We start from the raw sequence: 21,471 nt of genomic DNA, 5'->3' as shown, positions 1-21,471 counted from the left end.
GAAGTATAGAGAAAGTCTTGTAATCGTGCAAAAAAAAAAAAAAAAAATCGAGATTTTTGCAAATCTCGACGTTTTGCATCTCACTGATACGGAAAAACATAATTTTGCAATCTTGTCCGTATGTCTGTGTGTGTGTGTGTGTGTGTGTGTGTGTGTGTGTGTGTCCGTGTGTAAACACGATAACTTGAGTACCGTTACAGCTAGGTTGATGAAATTTCATATATAAGTATTTAATCAAAATCGTAGATCCGTATCAACTTTTGAGCGATTTCCGATAACCGGAAATGGTACTTTTCCTACTTTGAATTTTTCAAAAGCCTATAACTTGAGTACTATTTCAGATAGATAAATGAAATTTCATACGTAAGTAAAAGATCTAATTCTCTACCTTCTATTAAATTTTGAGTCATTTCCGTTGACTGGAAGTAGTACTTTACGCTACTTCCGATTTCTCAAAAAACTAATGTAAATTTTAAAAGTAATAATAATATTGCGCACTATTATGCGCTTTTTTATTTCGCGTTCACTTGGTGTGCAATTAATTTGTCTACGAGATTTTATTCTATTTTTAAAACTTTAATTATTTAAAATGGATTAAAAATCATGTCTATAGCCCGAGTTCCCATCCCCTGTTATTTTATATAAGAATATTCGAGAAAGTTTAGGGGAGATCACTCCCGGTTTATTTAATAAAGCGTTTGTAAAGTCTGTATCAAATCTCCGTGTAAATATGAACATGCCAATTGTGCTGTGACGTTTATTTAGTCGCAAAAATTACAAGGACTCTATTGCGTAATCAAGCCTGTTAAATTTTCGACCCACTTTTTAATTTGACTTTAATTTCACCTTCATGGAGATGACTTATAATAAAGTTTATAAATGAACACGTCATTAGGGTGTATTGTTTTAATGAGCTGAATCCCATTTAGATGATTATATTCAATGGAAAGTTGGTTAAGTGATTTCAGACTTAACAGTGTGCCAACATAAAAACAAAATGGCCACCACGTATTTGCCTGATGCATCTACTTCCGGCTGAAAACTCAGCTCCATTGCTTTTGACGTAATCTAAATTGGGACATTAACTGAAACCATACTAGCGCGGTAATGTTCTGATAACTCACCTAGTTTTACACTAGATTTTTAAAACATGAGTTACTTCCCTTTTAACGGGAATTTTTTCCCCAGGTCTACATAATATATATATATATATATATATATATATATATATATATATATATATATATATATATATATATATATATATATATATATATATATATATATATATATATAATGCCTTTGAAGGGCTCACAGTTAATAGTAAACATGTTTATCTATAGTCGATTATTAGTTTAGCTGGATGTAGCACAATTTTCCTTTTATGAATGTATATATATATATATAAATAAATAAATAAATAAATAAATAAATAAATATATATATATATATATATATATACATATATATATATATATATATATATATATATATATATATATATATATATATATATATATATATATATAAATATAAATATAAATATAAATATATATATATATATATATATATATATATATATATATATATATATATATATATAATATTTACCTATTAGTCGAAGTCGATTTCTTATTGTCGTGATCTATGAACAACTAATGCGCGTAAAACTGCTACAATGTCTTCATACTATCTTAGAATTTTAAAATAAAGTTTATTCATTGTACAAATCAAACCACACCTAAATCAAAATAAACAAACCGGGAGTGATCTCCCCTAAACTTTCTCGAATATTCTTATATAACTTGGAATATAGACATGATTTTTAATTACTTAAACTTTTAAAAATAGAATAGAATCTCATAGAAAAAAGAATTGCGCACCAAGCGAACGCCAAAACAAAATGTGCATAATAGTGCGCAATATTATTAGTACTTTATAAATTTATATGCGTTTTTTTTGAGAAATCGGAAATAGCGTAAATTAGTACTTTAGGTCAACGGAAATTTCTCAAAATTTGACAGAAGGTAGAGAATTAGATCTTTTACTCACATGTGAAATTTCATTTATCTATCTGAAATAGTACTCAAGTTATAGGCTTTTGAAAAATTCAAAGTTGAAAAAGTACCACTTCCGGTTATCGGAAATCGCTCAAAAGTTGATCAGGATCTACGATTTTGATAAAATACTTATATATGAAATTTCATCAACCTAGCTGTCACGGTTCTAAAGTTATCGTGTTTACACACACACACACACACACACACACACACACACACACACACACACACACACACACACACACACACACACACACACACACACACACACACACACACACACACACACACACACACACACACACACACACACACACACACACACACACACACACACACACACACACACACACACACACACACACAGACATACGGACAAGATTGCAAAATTATGTTTTTCCGTATCAGTGAGGTGTAAAACGTCGAGATTTGTAAAAATCTCGATATTTTTTTTGCACGATTACAAGACTTTCTCTATACTTCGTATCTACGAGAAAGTAAAAAGTTAAATTACCAAATATAGAAAACTTGAACACCGCAACGTAAACGTGAAAGTTGACATCTTGCACCAGAAACCCTTAGTTCACGGGATCTAGCTTATGCGGATTTTAAAAAAAATAACAAAGCGTAAAGTTTAGTAAATTTCTCATGATTCTAAAATATTGGTATTTTTTAGATCAAAGGTTGAAGTTTAGTGAAATCACAAAATCTAGCATTTTTTTTGTATTTTCAAAAACAAAGCTTTGTTTTAGTATAGTTCTCTAAGGTCATAAGAATTTGGTGCTTTTCAAAGAATCAAATTTTCATATCCAAACATGCTACATACTTAAAACGACAAGTTTAGTGGAAATCATATTGATACTCAATCTATTAAAAAAAAAATTAGACATTTATTTAATTTATGCTAAAGACATGTAATTTTAATCTCCATTTCAATGAATTAAAAAAAATTGTTTGATTGTATTTTATCGTGTTAAAATGAATATGCATGTGCATTTTTTAAAATTTGATATTTTAATATTTCAATCATTTATAAAATAGATGCATACATTTTATCAATGTGGGGTTCTATATAAATATGTAACTCAGTTTAGTTCAAAATGACAGTGAAATTTTATGATGAGGACAGTAGGTGCATCCAGTATAACAACAATGACAAGTAAACCTGCACTAATTGATGTGGACACGGGCGACAATAAAACTACACATTCAACTGCTTGAATCAGCCGAGATAACATTCAGGTAACGACAAAATGTCCAACTAGATGCAGAAACTTATGTTGTTATTTACTTAGAGATAAAATTTGTTCATAATTCACAAGTTTGCTCGAATTCACTAAACCATAATACACAAGTTTTGAAACAAGACCTTGATACAGTAGAACATTTAAACTAGAATTCCCTTTTAGCACAGTATTTAATTAATTTCCTTGAGTGCAATTAAAGTAACAATATCCTTAAAAAAGATAAGAGTAACGGATAAAACAGAATTCCTTCAGTACACAACGGTAGAAACAATTTCCTTTGGACTAGTTGAAAACATTTTAAAGAACACTTTACCCCACCTGCTATTAAACAAGAGAAGCAACTATTAAAATTATCACCCAATTCAACTCAAATGTAAATTGCTCTTTCTTATCAGACTTAATTGTACGCATAATTACACTAATTGAATTAAACCATGGCTGGCTTTTTGTTTTGAGCTTTGTGACGTACATTAATATTCAAATTAGTCTTCCAGGCTAGGGTAAAGGTTACAGTTAATACATATTTAATGAGATTCTGTGTACCAGAATTCACCCATCCCCCTCCCCCCTTGATTACATTAGCACATTTGACGCGACCGTACGGTAGAAGGCGTCGTGAGTTATGAAAATAAAGTCATCTGTTGGAAAGTGGGAAGTGGGAATCTAGTAAATTGGGAACTGGAAAGTAAGAATCTAGTAAATTGGGAACTGGAAAGTAAGAATCTAGTGAATTGAGAACTGGAAAGTGGAAATTTAGTAGATTGGGAACTGGAAAGTGGGAATCTAGTAAATTGGGAACTGGAAAGTGGGAATCTAGTAAATTGGGAACTGGAAAGTGGGAATCTAGTAAATTGAGAACTGGAAAGTGGGAATCTAGTAAATTGAAAAATGGAAAGTGGGAATGTAGTAAATTGGGAACTGGAAAGTGGGAATCTAATTAATTGAGAACTGGAAAGTGGGAATCTAGTAAATTGGGAACTGGAAAGTGGGAATGTAGTAAATTGGGAACTGGAAAGTGGGAATCTAATTAATTGAGAACTGGAAAGTGGGAATCTAGTAAATTGGGAACTGGAAAGTGGGAATCTAGTGAATTGAGCACTAGAAAGTGGGAATCTAGTGAATTGAGAACTAGAAAGTGGGAATCTAGTAAATTGGGAACTGGAAAGTGGGAATCTAGTGAATTGAGCACTAGAAAGTGGGAATCTAGTAAATTGGGAACTGGAAAGTGGGAATCTAGTAAATTGGGAACTGGAAAGTGGGAATCTAGTGAATTGGGATCTTGAGTAAGGCAGACATGAAAGAAAGATAACTACAGACAGTAAATGCCAGTTAGAAAGAGAGAGCAACTGAGCAATAGTAAGAGAGAGAGGGGGGGAGAGAGATGGAGAGAGAGAAAGAGGGAGAGAGAGAGAGCGAGGGAGAGAGAGGGAGAGGCAAAGGGAGAGAGAGAGGGAGAGAGAGAGGGAGAGAGAGGGAGAGAGAGGGAGAGAGAGAGTGGGAGCGATAGTGGGAGAAGGAGAGGGGGAGAGAGGAAGAGAGAGGGAGAGAGAGAGAGAGGGAAAAAGAGAAGGAGAGAGAGGGAGAGTGGAAGAGAGAGGAAGAGAGAGAGGGAGAGAGAGAGGGGGGAGATAGAGGGAGAAAGAGAGGGAGAGAGAGGGGAGAGAGAGGGAGAGGAAGAGAGGGAGAGAGGGAAGGGGGGCGAGGAAGAGAGAGAGAGAATGAGAGAGAGGGAGAGAGAGGGGGGAGAGGGAGAGAGAGAAGAAGAGAGAGAGAGAGGGAGAGAGAGAGGGAGAGAGAGGGAGAGAGAGAAGAAGAGAGAGGGAGAGGAAGAGAAGGAGAGAGAGGGGGGAGGGGGAGATGAAGAGAGAGAAAATGAGAGAGAGAGAAAGTTGATTGAATTAATTGAGTGGTTTCGATCAACACCAGTACAATAAATCCGAGTCATTTATTTTAATTTTAATTTCCGTGTTGGGCTGCCCTTAATTAGGACTGATTAGGACAAGTAGAATGAGCGATTGTGTCACCGTCTTAGGTCACTGAAATAATGGTGACACTCGGTGGTGACGTGGACACCTTCTCACAGGTAGGGGCGACCTAGATTTCAAGGTCACCACGGCCTGTTAGGGTCACGTACGTTTAAAAAAAAATGTCTGGTGGCTGCCGCACTTTTTTGTTGACGGAGACACTGCATTTTCTACCGTCAAGACACGTTGATATACAAGAAGGGCGGGGAGGGGTGGGGTTAGTCTGCCTTCAGGTACAGCGATCAATAGTTCAGGGATCGATTTCATGCCTATTCTGATACCCCATTCTTGCACATGTTAAGTAGCAAACGGTGAGCTTGATATTAGTTACAAAACCCTATTCATTAAACTGATATTATTATGCTACTAGTAACCTTGACTCCCCTATGTTTGGATGAGAGAAATGGCGGTGGTGGAACTTGAGATAAAAAAGCACCCCACAAAACAGTATATATATATATATATATATATATATATATATATATATATATATATATATATATATATATATATACATATACATATAGCGATCAGGCCATACTGTCTACATACTCCCCTCACATACTCACCTTCCAGCCTTTTTGTTGTATAATTTATGTGACTGTTTGCTCCATGTGTATGTGTATGTTGGTGTGTTTGAGTGGATGTGTGAATGTCTATGTGTGTGTGTGTGAGTGTGTCAGCCATTGATGTGGTGGCTGCGCTGACCTTGACCCCTCAACCACCATTTGTGTGACGACAATAACTATGTACAAAGCAGCGAGGGATTTAATATACCGTATATAATATACCGTATATAATATACCGTATATAATATACCGTAAATTGTCAACCAAAATGTTATAACTTGCGTAGTCTCCAGTAACAGCTAGAGAAATGGGCGTTTACAGGCCAGCAAACAAACAGCAAAGACGTGCAGTTTTAGAGGAGATTTGTATTTGTAAATCTATACCACTCAGAGTTTTGTTAGGCACTTTTTGTAATTAAAAAAAGGGGTGGGGGTGTAGGGGAGAAGGGTAAAGGTAAGTAAGGTGTGGTTCAGGTGACAAGTTTTGAGGCATGAGAAAATGTAATTAGGGTGCAGTGTGTTTAGCGATACACCTTTAAAAAAGTGATGTTTTTCTTAATTCAACCTATTTAGATAGGGGAAGTAACTCGATTTAAAAAAAAACTTGTAAAAGAACTGTAACTCCGGATCAATTGGTATAAAAAGGGAAAGAACTCAAATTTTTCTTATAACAATTCTAGACTTAACTCCCGATAAAAGAGACTAACAAAATGTTAACAATCGGTCTGTATTGTGTTTTGATCCAGGCAGATTAGGGTCAAAGTGGGATGACAGTATACACAGATGATGTGGTCTGACTGTATTTCCTTATTCATATAACCTTTTAGATGCTCAGCTAAACAAGACACGTTCTAGAAGTTTCTAAGGACCAGGAAGTGATCAGAACTTGATCTAAAATCGATGGGCTGGGTCTGTATGTTCTATATTTAGCTTCAAGCACGTAACTAAATGAAAGTCGATTTTGTCGGCTAATAGAATTTAACCAGTTATCGCCCCTGTTGCTTGATTAGCCTAGAGAAGCGGGGGTGGGGGAGGGGGTGCGGGGGAAAGGAATGCCCAAATCGATAACTAATCACTAGATTAAAAAAAATGAACTGACCTGATATCATCGGTGGTCAGAACGGTCCGGCTGTTTGTGTAGCTGGAATCCTTCCCGTCTTCTGAGGGCGGGTCCTTCAGCTTCATCTCAGTTCGCGAGCTCATTCTGTGGAGGGGAGATAATTTATTCAAGGGAAGTAATTCTTGCATCTTTTGATAAGGGGAGAAACTGTTGGCCTCTCACAGCTTTGGTTGGAATTTTAGAGAGCATGGAGGGGAGATAATTTTATAGAAGGGAAGTAGTTATCGTATCCTTGTTCAAGGGAAGTAATTCTTGCATCTTTTGATAAGGGAAGAAACTTTTGGCCTCTCACATATTTGCTTGGCTTTGTGTGAGCATGGAGGAGGGATAATTTTATAGAAGAGAAAAAGCTGTAGCATCATTTGATAAGGGAAGCCACCCTGGCTTATCACAGACACGGTTGTCATTCCGTGGACACAAAGAGAGGTTGCTTACAGAAAGGAAGTCATTCTTGTAAAAACGTTTTTCATATTATGTGGGCTTAGTGGGGAGATAATTTATTCAAAGGAAATAATTCTTATAAGTCAGGTTACTTTTCACTCATCTTTTTTTTGTCATCCTGTGGATTTGAGAAGGAATTTATAGAAAAAATGTTATTCTTGTATTGAAAGAATTTATAGAAAAAATGTTATTCTTGTGTTTAAGGAATTTATGGAAAGAATGTTATTCTTGTATTGAAAGAATTTATACAAAGAATGTTATTTTTGTATTGAAATAAGTTATAGAAAGAATGTTATTCATGTATTGAAAGAATTTATAGAAAGAATGTTATTCTTGTATTGAAAGAAGTTATAGAAAAAATGTTATTCTTGTGTTTAAGGAATTTATGGAAAGAATGTTAATCTTGTATTGAAAGAATTTATAGAAAGAATGTTATTCATGTATTGAAAGAATTTATAGAAAGAATGTTATTCTTGTATTGAAATAAGTTATAGAAAGAATGTTATTCATGTATTGAAAGAATTTATAGAAAGAATGTTATTCTTGTATTGGAAGAAGTTATAGAAAGAATGTTCTTCTTGTATTGAAAGAAGTTATAGAAAGAATGTTATTCTTGTATTGAAAGAAGTTATAGAAAGAATGTTATTCATGTATTGAAAAACTTTATAGAAAGAATGTTATTCATGTATTGAAAGAATTTATAGAAAGAATGTTATTCTTGTATTGAAAGAATTTATAGAAAGAATGTTATTCATGTATTGAAAGAATTTATAGAAAGAATGTTATTCTTGTATTGAAATAAGTTATAGAAAGAATGTTATTCATGTATTGAAAGAATTTATAGAAAGAATGTTATTCATGTATTGAAAGAATTTATAGAAAGAATGTTATTCTTGTATTGGAAGAAGTTATAGAAAGAATGTTATTCTTGTATTGAAAGAATTTATAGAAAGAATGTTATTCATGTATTGAAAGAATTTATAGAAAGAATGTTATTCTTGTATTAAAAGAATTTATAGAAAGAATGTTATTCATGTATTGAAAGAAGTTATAGAAAGAATGTTATTCTTGTATTAAAAGAATTTATAGAAAGAATGTTATTCTTGTATTGAAAGAATTTATAGAAAGAATGTTATTCATGTATTGAAAGAAGTTATAGAAAGAATGTTATTCTTGTATTAAAAGAATTTATAGAAAGAATGTTATTCTTGTATTGAAAGAATTTATAGAAAGAATGTTATTCTTGTATTGAAAGAATTTATAGAAAGAATGTTATTCATGTATTGAAAGAATTTATAGAAAGAATGTTATTCTTGTATTAAAAGAATTTATAGAAAGAATGTTATTCATGTATTGAAAGAAGTTATAGAAAGAATGTTATTCTTGTATTAAAAGAATTTATAGAAAGAATGTTATTCTTGTATTGAAAGAATTTATAGAAAGAATGTTATTCATGTATTGAAAGAATTTATAGAAAGAATGTTATTCTTGTATTGAAAGAAGTTATAGAAAAAATGTAATTCATGTATTGAAAGAATTAAAGAAAGAATGTTATTCTTGTATTGAAAGAAGTTATAGAAAGAATGTTATTCTTGTATTGAAAGAAGTTATAGAAAGAATGTTATTCTTGTATTGAAAGAAGTTATAGAAAGAATCTTATTCTTGTATTGAAGAGAAAAAACTTTGTGCAAATCCTGCGTTTGGTTGTCCATCTCAGGAAATAATGGGAGAGCAGAATTTAAAAAAATGTTTAGATGATCCCCCTTTTGTTGTCTCCAACTAGCTGTAGAGACAACAAAATTGGTTGTCTGCTCTTGTTAGTGTCTAGGTATGGCATGAGGTGGAATGTGTTTTGTTGGCTGTAATGTATTCCGCTGATAGACGCAATTAACTATGTAATTAATTTTTTTATTAATTGTTGTTTTCACAACTAAGCTAAGATCAGCGTGACCCAATAAATGGAATTCTGGGACTGATTTTATTTTTAGCAAATATGCTTATGTTTGTCAGGGAATTTTTTTAACCTAAGCATGAAATAAACTATAGTATGCGTGTGTTTTCTGGTTTTCTAAATTTCTGTTTAAATAGTAAAATTTAACAAAAGTTTCTGTTTTCTTTTATTGGTAAGATAATTTGTCCAAAAACTCTGGGGCCAAGCTGTGCAAAACGGTCTTCCCTCACATCCAGTCAAATACACCATTGCGGGAAACTATATTCCATTGTGTGTAACATTCTAACATTGTAACTATCTACCATTGCGAGAAACTATATTCCATTGTGTGTAACATTCTAACATTGTAACTATCTACCATTGCGGGAAACTATATTCCATTGTGTGTAACATTCTAACATTGTAACTATCTACCATTGCGAGAATATTCCATTGTGTGTAACATTCTAACATTGTAACTATCTACCATTGCGGGAAACTATATTCCATTGTGTGTAACATTCTAACATTGTAACTATCTACCATTGCGGGAAACTATATTCCATTGTGTGTAACATTCTAACATTGTAACTATCTACCATTGCGGGAAACTATATTCCATTGTGTGTAACATTCTAACATTGTAACTATCTACCATTGCGAGAAACTATATTCCATTGTGTGTAACATTCAAACATTGTAACTATCTACCATTGCGGGAAACTATATTCCATTGTGTGTAACATTCTAACATTGTAACTATCTACCATTGCGAGAAACTATATTCCATTGTGTGTAACATTCTAACATTGTAACTATCTACCATTGCGAGAAACTATATTCCATTGTGTGTAACATTCTAACATTGTAACTATCTACCATTGCGGGAAACTATATTCCATTGTGTGTAACATTCTAACATTGTAACTATCTACCATTGCGAGAAACTATATTCCATTGTGTGTAACATTCTAACATTGTAACTATCTACCATTGCGAGAAACTATATTCCATTGTGTGTAACATTCTAACATTGTAACTATCTACCATTGCGAGAAACTATATTCCATTGTGTGTAACATTCTAACATTGTAACTATCTACCATTGCGGGAAACTATATTCTATTGTGTGTAACATTCTAACATTGTAACTATCTACCATTGCGAGAAACTATATTCCATTGTGTGTAACATTCTAACATTGTAACTATCTACCATTGCGAGAAACTATATTCCATTGTGTGTAACATTCTAACATTGTAACTATCTACCATTGCGAGAAACTGTATTCCATTGTGTGTAACATTCTAACATTGTAAATATCTACCATTGTAACTATCTACCATTGCGAGAAACTATATTCCATTGTGTGTAGCATTCTAACATTGTAACTATCTACCATTGCGAGAAACTATATTCCATTGTGTGTAACATTCTAACATTGTAACTATCTACCATTGCGAGAAACTATATTCCATTGTGTGTAACATTCTAACATTGAAACTATCTACCATTGCGAGAAACTATATTCCATTGTGTGTAACATTCTAACATTGTAACTATCTACCATTGCGAGAAACTGTATTCCATTGTGTGTAACATTCTAACATTGTAAATATCTACCATTGTAACTATCTACCATTGCGAGAAACTATATTCCATTGTGTGTAGCATTCTAACATTGTAACTATCTACCATTGCGAGAAACTATATTCCATTGTGTGTAACATTCTAACATTGTAACTATCTACCATTGCGAGAAACTATATTCCATTGTGTGTAACATTCTAACATTGTAACTATCTACCATTGCGAGAAACTATATTCCATTGTGTGTAACATTCTAACATTGTAACTATCTACCATTGCGAGAAACTATATTCCATTGTGTGTAACATTCTAACATTGTAAATATCTACCATTGTAACTATCTACCATTGCGAAAAACTATATTCCATTGTGTGTAACATTCTAACATTGTAACTATCTACCATTGCGAGAAATTATATTCCATTGTGTGGAACATTCTAACATTGTAACTATCTACCATTGAAACTATCTACCATTGCGAGAAATTATATTCCATTGTGTTTAACATTCTAACATTGTAACTATCTACCATTATAACTATATACTATTGTAACTATCTAACATTGTAACTATCTACCATTGCGAGAAACTATATTCCATTGCGTGTAACATTCTAGCATTATAACTATCTACCATGGTAAATATATATTATTGTAACTATCTACCATTGTGTAACTATCTACCATTGTAACTATCTACCATTGTGTAACTATCTACCATTGTAACTATCTACCATTGTGTGTAACTATCTACCATTGTGTAAATATCTAAAATTGTGTGTAACTATCTACCATTGTGTAACTATCTACCATTGTGTGTAAGAATCTACCATTGTGTGAAACTATCTACCACTGTTTAACTATCTAAAATTGTGTGTAACTAAATACCATTGTGTAACTATCTACCATTGAGTGTAAGAATCTACCATTGTGTGTAAGAATCTACCATTGTGTAACTATCTACCATTGTGTGTAAGAAATCAACCATTGTGTGTAATAATCTACCATTGTGTGAAACTATCTACCACTGTGTAACTTTCTAAAATTGTGTGTAGCTAAATACCATTGTGTAACTATCTACCATTGTGTGTAAGAATCTACCATTGTGTAACTATCTACCATTGTGTATCTTCACCAGCATCTCAGCAGCTGTTGCTGTATAAGAACTGGGGCATCCAAGTTTGATGTCTCCCACACGTCAACACTGCATGCAAATGTTGGGTGCACTAGATATCAGCTTAGTGCTGGTTGATGGCTGTCTATGTTAATGTCAGGACAGGCAGGGTAGTTGTACAAGATGTTACGTGATTCCGTTGATTTACAACTGGGTTTGTGTTTAAATAAAATTCATAAAATTTGTGTTTGGATTTTCAATGCGCAACCATCCAAATGTCAATAATATTAGAATTTGGATCCAAAAATATTAAATCTGGCCATTGTATAATCTTATGGTTTTTTTTTTACTTAACAACGCTACAGACTAAAAAGTAAACAAGGTAACACTGTATTACACGCACCTGATGGGATATAAGAAATAAAAACAGACCAAAGACCATCATCGATTTAGAAAGATAACGAGACGACGATAAAAAGACTACGATAACGAGACGAAGATAACGAGACGACGATAACGAGACTACGATAACGAGACGAAAATAACGAGACAGCGATAATGAGATTGCGATAACGAGACTGCGATAATGTGACTACGATAACGAGACGAAGATAACGAGACGACGATAACGAGACTACGATAACGAGACGAAAATAACGAGACAGCGATAATGAGATTGCGATAACGAGACTGCGATAATGTGACTACGATAACGAGACGAAGATAACGAGACTAACGAGACGACGATAACGAGACTAACGAGACTACGATAACGAGACTAACGAGACTACGATAACGAGACTAACGAGACTACGATAACGAGACAACGATAACGAGACAACGATAACGAGACAACGATAACGAGACTACGATAACGAGACTACGATAACGAGACGAAGATAACGAGCCTAAGATAACCAGTCTCTATGTGCTGCCACGTTTTGACCCAGCCACACGATCAGAGCCTGATGCTATAGGACACGTCTGACCACCCAGCAAACTACGACATGCGTTGAAGGGAGCTACTCAATTGTATCATTCAAACAACCACATAAACGCCACAATGTCAAGCCTTGTTGACAATGGACGCTGAGTCTAAACAGCAAGTACAACCAACGAGAGAAATGTATAACAACTAACGCAGATAGTACTAACACAATTTTTTTTAAATAATCAAAGCTAATGACAGAGTTAGAAGAAAAAACATCTATACATGGAATATTAAATTGAATCTTGATTAGATTGAACTTTGGATAGATTGAATATTGAGTACATTTAACCTTGATGGCAATGGACTTTGATGGCCTTTATCAACGATAGCGATACTGTTTGTGCAAAACTTTTATGGTAAACATTTTAGGGGAGTAAACAGCGGCACTTAGGGGAGATAAACATAGTAGAAGAGTAAATAACTTCCTTGATGTTCATTATAGGCGGAATCGATCTTGTCCTTCGATCTAACCTTGACCTTGAGATCAGATCTTCTTTTGTTTGACTACAATAACTTGTATATAATAGCTAATTATAGATTAAAGGTTTATATCTTCTAGACGAAATATCGTGATTTTGGTACCAAACAAACACACGCATAATATATATATATATATATATATATATATATATATATATATATATATATATTGTTACGACCCCAAGTGAACTTTACCTGGGTTTGGTCCCATCGAGGAGGGCCAGGTAATTAAAATGAAATGCTTAGGCATGTTAATGCACTGGTCAGCATAGGCCGTGAGAGTCTGGGGGTTTTGATGGCCACACCGGATTAGATTACGCTGTGGGCGTGGCAGACTTGGAGACTTGGGGGACTCGGCTATTAACGTGGCCAACAGCCATAAATTACCAGGTGACACCACGGGCCGACCGTTGATGCTTGATCTAGGCTAGTGACGGTCCATGTTTTACGGCTGGGAAAACCTTCCAGATCGCACAGGGCCGAGATGGACGGTCATGTCCTGACCTGACCTGGGGGTCAGGCTCGATTAACAAGGTTCCCACACTAGCGAGGGACGACTTGAGTACTTTAGGAGGGTAGACCGGAGACTAGGGGGACACACGGACAGACACTCGGGACACACACACGGAGACGGACGGACGTCTCGGATAGCTAGGTTTAGGGGAGACAGACATGGGGTCGTCTATGTGAGCTAGTGGAAAGCCACGACATGTTTTAGACTTAGGCTAGGCTAGACGGTTAGGGACAAGTAGGGTAGTCGTACTAAGTACTTTAGTTGTTGTAGATAGTTGTGTATTTTTCCTATTGTGTTCCATGTGGTGGCGGGTTAATGTTAGATGTTGTATTTTGTGGCGAATAAATAGAGATTACTGAAGTTGGCTTTTATTTAATTTTATTTTTTCTTCTTCTTGTTTACGATCCCCTGACTAGTTCGAAAGGATTAGAAAAAAGGGGGTGCGTAACAATTGGCGGCTAGAGTCCGGGATAGGACAGACAACGAGTTGAATAGTTTCTTTTGATGCCATTTTCAGTTGGGGGCTCACGAGCTAGTGTTTGATTTTAAGTTTTATGAGTAGTGAGAGTAAAGTTGTTCACGGAATCAGGAGAGTTTTCCAAACATTGAGTAAGTAGCGAGCTTATCACCTTTGTATTGACACTGAGTTTATTTTGCTTGATTTTTATGTTGGTCCAGTAGAGCTGGAATTTTTTTTGTTGATTCAGTATAGCTGGAGGGATTAATGCCCAGTATACTCGAATATTTTTGTGTGGTCCAGTGGAACTGGAGTGTTCGGGTTTATTCAGTACAGCTGGAGGGTCATTCCCAGGTACGTGAATAAATTCGTAATTTTTATTTGGTTTGCTCAGTATAGCTGGAGGGTCAATTCCCAGTATACGTGAGTAAATCGTTTGTGATCCAGTGTAGCTGGATATCTTAGTTTGGTTGGCCCAGTATAGCTGGTGTCTACCTGTTTCAAGTGTCAAAGGTGATAGCCCTACTTTTAATGTTTAAGTTAAAGTTGTTTGTTGTGAGCCACATTTTTGTTAGTTAACCGCCACCATTTAGCTGAATAAGTTCCGTAAGTGTGAATCATGGACGTAATGAGTTTTATTGAGTGTCCAACTCTAGAAGTTTTAGACAGGTTTTGTCGCGTAGAGTTGTTGCGACTAGTTGAGGAGCTAGGACTAGAGGTTGATGTGTCGGATAGAGATAGAGTTCTACGAGATCATATTTGTGTTGAGTTAGTGAATACAGGTAGATTAGAGGAGGAGTGTCTAGACTCGATAGAATATTATGAGATAGGACGAATTAGGGTTGAAGAAATTGAGAGAGAGTTTCAAGTTAAGATGTTAGAGATCGCGAGAGAAAAAGAGGATAAGTTGTTAGAGATCAGGAGGGATATATTCATGTCAGAATCTTGGAAGGAAATTAACATTAAAAGTTTAGAGAAACTGTTCGGACATGAAATTAAACTATTAGAGATCAGGAGGGAACGGGATTTACTTAGGCTATGGGAGGAGGCGCAGATTAGTGGGTTGTTTGACTTTCCAGAATCTGTCTCTGTTTTCTCTCAGGCTAGTGTAGTAGTTTCCGAGGATCGGTATAGAGATGAAGATAGTTTGTTGTCTGATAGAGTTGGTAGTGAGTTTTGTCAGTCTCGGACTAAGGCTGCCACTAGCTTTGGCTCAGTCCCTGAAGTCGACTCTAACCTAGCAGAATCAGCACAAACGTCAAAACGTGCTGATAGCTTACGAGTCGAAAGTTGTCTGCCGACAAGTACTGAAGGCAGTCAGCAAATTATTGGTTTAGATAAAATCACGGCGACCACTCTGTTATTGGCCAGTCATGAAAAGGGGCTGTCAATATCTGACCCAGTGGATACAACCACCGATGATATAACGGCAACCACTCTGATGTTGACCAGTCATGAAAAGGGGCAGTCAATATCAGAACCAGTGGTTACAACCACCGCTGAAATCACGGTAACCACCGAGAGAGTGAATACCCATGAGAACAGGCTGTCCTCGTCTGAACCTGAACCAGTAACTGCATCTGATCAAGACCTTACCACTTGTCATCTTGAAGGCGTCATGACCTTAACTGGAGGTCATGTGAATGGTGACCTACACCTTCAGTTAGACGAGTCAACGAATCTTCTGCCAGCCGCGGTAACAGACGAAATTGTTACCCATTGTCTTGGAGGTGAGCCTAACACGGGCTGTCCTCCCATGATCCCAGCAGTATTTGATTTCTCCCCGACCAAGTCCAGCAACCTGGAGGCCATGACCTCACCTGGAGGTCACGTGGATGGTGTTTTACATCCAGAGATCGAGGAGACGGTGAATCTTTTGTCCGCGTCGGCGACGAGCCAAGTCATTACCTCTTGTTTTGGAGTTGAGCCTAACTCAGGCTTCCCTCCCCTTATCTCGGAGCTGATTTATTGTTCTTTGACCGACCCGGGGAAGATCGGTAATGTGACCTCAGCGGGTCACACTTCTCCCGTCAACCGAGAATGTGTACATGTGAGCGCATATCACCTCACTTTCACAGAGACGGGGCGTGAAATCGACCTCTCTTTGTGCGGCTCGGTGTATTTGTTGTGGGCGGATAATATCTCCCTCACTAAAATTGTGCTGCGACGTTACAAAGTTCGGCTAAAGATTTATATTTACGGACTCATGATGACCCGCAAGACGGAAACATAATGACAATGTGTACCTTTGTGTTTCAAACCTGTTATAGAACTGTTTCCTATATTGACTGTTTCATGTTTTCCCAGGATGCAAGTGTTCTAATCAAAATGAACTGTTTTCAGGCTTAAAGAATGTACCCTTTTACATGTCTTGTTTGAAAAAAAATATTTGTTATTGATGTTTTACATGCTGTTGAATTCGTGACAGTTTTTAATTGTATTGACAAGTTTTGTTGACTGATGACGTAACTATCAGTAAAACGAAGACTGTTGGTTTTCAATCTTAGCATTATTTGCGACAGTGACACATGTGTTGCAGATTTGCTGTTTTAATTACTTTGATGTCTATGTTTGATGACATTGTGTTTGGGGTATTTAGTCAAACTTGTTATTGTGACTAAATCATCCACGTTTCTTATCTTTTTAGTAATGATTATGTTAAATGGATTTAGTCCCATTTAGGTTTATTCTGGGACTTTTGAGGAATTGTGAGATTGGTATGGTTGTCTAGTAAGAGATGTTCAATTAATTCACCATGTGGTGGCGAATTAATTTCTTGAAGGGTGGGGGTGTTACGACCCCAAGTGAACTTTACCTGGGTTTGGTCCCATCGAGGAGGGCCAGGTAATTAAAATGAAATGCTTAGGCATGTTAATGCACTGGTCAGCATAGGCCGTGAGAGTCTGGGGGTTTTGATGGCCACACCGGATTAGATTACGCTGTGGGCGTGGCAGACTTGGAGACTTGGGGGACTCGGCTATTAACGTGGCCAACAGCCATAAATTACCAGGTGACACCACGGGCCGACCGTTGATGCTTGATCTAGGCTAGTGACGGTCCATGTTTTACGGCTGGGAAAACCTTCCAGATCGCACAGGGCCGAGATGGACGGTCATGTCCTGACCTGACCTGGGGGTCAGGCTCGATTAACAAGGTTCCCACACTAGCGAGGGACGACTTGAGTACTTTAGGAGGGTAGACCGGAGACTAGGGGGACACACGGACAGACACTCGGGACACACACACGGAGACGGACGGACGTCTCGGATAGCTAGGTTTAGGGGAGACAGACATGGGGTCGTCTATGTGAGCTAGTGGAAAGCCACGACATGTTTTAGACTTAGGCTAGGCTAGACGGTTAGGGACAAGTAGGGTAGTCGTACTAAGTACTTTAGTTGTTGTAGATAGTTGTGTATTTTTCCTATTGTGTTCCATGTGGTGGCGGGTTAATGTTAGATGTTGTATTTTGTGGCGAATAAATAGAGATTACTGAAGTTGGCTTTTATTTAATTTTATTTTTTCTTCTTCTTGTTTACGATCCCCTGACTAGTTCGAAAGGATTAGAGAAGAGGGGTCGTAACAATATATATATATATATATATATATATATATATATATATATATATATATATATATATATATATATACATATATATATATATATAAAATATATATATATGTATATAATACCTCTAAAAAAGGTTAGTGACTTTTATTAAAAAGAGCAAGATTCTTTATTTTTTTTATTGTCATTTAAAATCTTGTTATTATAAAGGTTTTTATATTTGTTTTATTCTGTGGACATTCCGTATCAATGTGCAGGAAAAAAAATGATTTTACAGCTGATTTTTAGGTCGGCTACTGGACGAATCTATTGTGTTGTCATCCTCTCAAGAAGACTTAACAAATTAATGTCGTAGATTAACTACAAAATCTGCTGCCACTCTCTATTATTGTCTAGACGGATGTCCGGAGCTCTCCACCAGACGGATGAAGGAGGAATGAAAAAAGTTCATAAAAACTAAAATCAAAGTTGGATGCACAGATGACAGAATATAACGTCGGAATTCGTGCGGAAAAATCATCGAACAGGAAAATGGTTTTCCGGAAATGTTTGAAATTTTTGGTATTGCAAGGTGGAGAGGGAAGTGGAGAGAGGGGAGGGGGAGGTAGAGCGTGTTGTAGCTGGTTTTGTTTTTGTTGGTAAGGAGGTTAGGATCAGGGTTAGGATTAGGATATTTAAGTTTGCAAAAATAAAGATTTAATACGTCTTGTCGTGTACACATGCACTACAAGCTGGTGGTTATGACAAGATCATGAGATGCCTTATTTTTGTTATAGCTCAAACAAATAATCGTAAATATGGAAGAGTTAAGATCCCATCATTTATACAAAGAGACACAAACCCCACTTTATGGACCCCCCCCCTCTGCATATCCACTGAATGGACCCACTACACAGATTACACTAAACAACCCCCCCACACACACCCCACTGCACAAACCTCACAACACGCACCTCCCGTAATCCCCCCTCCCACACCCCACTGCACAAACCTCACAACACGCAACTCCCGTAACCCCCCCCCCCCCTCCAACACTCCACTGACCCCACCTTACACGTGCCGACCTTAGTACAAATAGGGCCTACTTACAGAAGAAAACAATTCCTACTCATGCCCCCCCCCTCCCCGTTTGATGTATACAGCCATAAATACATTCTACCTATAAGCATCAATCATCACATGGGATATATTGAATCGGTTCAAAGAGGTGACGTCACCGATTGTCTTATCAACCCCAGAGAATAGGATAAGATCAATCGCTGAGAAATCAATAGCCAGGGTGGACTGCAGAAGATTGCAGAGATGAAATCATTGTTGCATCACATGTACTTTAACATCAGTTTAAAATATACGCAGTGGGACGGGGTGATCGAGCGGTAGAGCGCTCGACAGCTAACCTGAAAGTCTCGAGTTCGGATCAAGGACATGAGTGTATGTGGAGCGTCAGTATATAGGCTACACACGTCTGTGATGGTACCTGACTCACGCTATGGAAAGTAAAGACGGTAAATGGTATATTGCTGACCACACCATCCCTTCATTAGCCGTGGTCAAGAAACAGATACCCTCTACTTCATCTGCCCTATAGATCGTTAGGTCCAAAAGCGGGAGTTACGTTAATAGATATACATAATTTATACTCACAAGTTCACTGTCGTTTTTTTGGTTTAAGAAAGTAAATAACAATCATAAGCGGAATCCTTGACACATTGAGTCTATGTAAAACTAAGAATTAACAACAAGCTTAGATAAATGACTAGCAGAAACACACGCAAACCATGGAAGTGAAAATGTTGCAGGGACAAAAAACATTAGTACACCGAGGGAGAAAAAAAACAACATTACACCGATTTGTCTCGCACATTTTCCCAGCAATTGTGGCTATAAATAGCCGCGAAGGACCCGCGAGTTTTCGTTTATAAATTGTTCCTTCCTGTTGTCACAAGGAAACCTTTCTTACATAACACGAGTTACATACAAACATACACATACACGTACATTAATTAGGTTACACTTTAAGACTAACCTGCAAAAACAATGGGACTCCAGGACATGACTTAAAGGGAATTGAGTAGGTCTATATATATATATATATATATATATATATATATATATATATATATATATATATATATATATATATATACTCCATTACTATATATATATATGTATTCCTTTACAATATATACATATATATATATATATATATATATATATATATATATATATATATATATATATATATATATATATATATATATATATATATATATATATAATACAAATATTTATGTTTATAAATATGTGTATTTATAAAAATAAAGTATATGACTAGCACCGGATGAAACAAATCACTGCTATTACAACATACACATTGTTTTGTTTATACGCACGTAGGCCTATATTATAGATGTAATGTACATTTGTATATAGTAAACTCACATGTAAGTTGGTGTAGCTTCCAAACGTTGTGAGAGTTGTCTCCCCTGCACGATGTATCCATGAAAGTGTCAATCTGCGACGGTGCTCAGGTTGTTCACTCGCTCATCAACTGCGCCACCACCCCACGCCTCCCCACCCCTGGAGCTTGGCCCGCCCCTCCCCCCTGTCGCCGCACACCTCAGTGGGGTCACCGGCTGGGACGTCTGGTACGGTACGCGTGACGTCAGCACACTGATAGCAGGGACGGGAAAGTTGAAGACAGACATAGACATATAGAGGACAGGCATATAGAGGACAGACATAGACATATAGAGGACAGACATATAGAGGACAGGCATATAGAGGACAGACATAGACATATAGAGGACAGACATATAGAGGACAGGCATATAGAGGATAGACATAGACATATAGAGGACAGACATATAGAGGACAGGCATATAGAGGATAGACATAGACATATAGAGGACAGACATAGACATATAGAGGACAGACGTTGACATATAGAGGACATAGACATATAGAGGACAGACATAGACATATAGAGGACCGACATAGACATTACAGGACAGACATAGACATATAGAGGACAGACGTAGACAAATAGAGGACAGACATAGACATATAGAGGACAGACATAGACATATAGAGGACAGACATAGACATATAGAGGACAGACATAGACATATAGAGGACAGACATAGACATATAGAGGACATAGACATATAGAGGACCGACATAGACATATAGAGGACAGACATAGACATATAGAGGACAGACATAGACATATAGAGGACAGACATACACATATAGAGGACAGACATACACAGAGGACAGACATAGACATATAGAGGACAGACATACACATATAGAGGACAGACATACACAGAGGACAGACATACACATATAGAGGACAGACATAGACATAT

The 21,471-nt window shown here is 36.3% G+C and overlaps 1 protein-coding gene across 2 annotated transcripts in view; it reads right to left on the bottom strand.

Annotated features, from left to right (window-relative positions):
* The window catches only part of LOC131939705 (neprilysin-1), a 50,310-nt gene extending 29,708 nt beyond the window's left edge, over window positions 1-20,602 (bottom strand). Inside the window, exons 1-2 of one of the 2 annotated variants that reach the window (XM_059298165.1) lie at window positions 20,543-20,602; window positions 6,999-7,103 (exon numbers count right to left, since the gene is read on the bottom strand). In XM_059298165.1, the coding sequence (XP_059154148.1) occupies window positions 6,999-7,102 (104 nt within the window). In that variant the 5' untranslated portion in view covers window position 7,103; window positions 20,543-20,602. Of the gene's footprint in view, window positions 1-6,998; window positions 7,104-19,744; window positions 19,844-20,542 lie in introns of those variants that run through there. The other variant, XM_059298163.1, reaches the window with a different exon arrangement.
* Between the last annotated feature and the right edge of the window lie 869 nt (window positions 20,603-21,471).

This window comes from Physella acuta, unplaced genomic scaffold (assembly GCF_028476545.2).
Source record: "Physella acuta isolate Inbredline_101_S28 unplaced genomic scaffold, ASM2847654v3 ptg000290l, whole genome shotgun sequence".
Classification (NCBI taxonomy): Eukaryota; Metazoa; Mollusca; class Gastropoda; family Physidae; genus Physella; species Physella acuta.
This window is presented reverse-complemented; position numbering and strand designations above follow the sequence as displayed.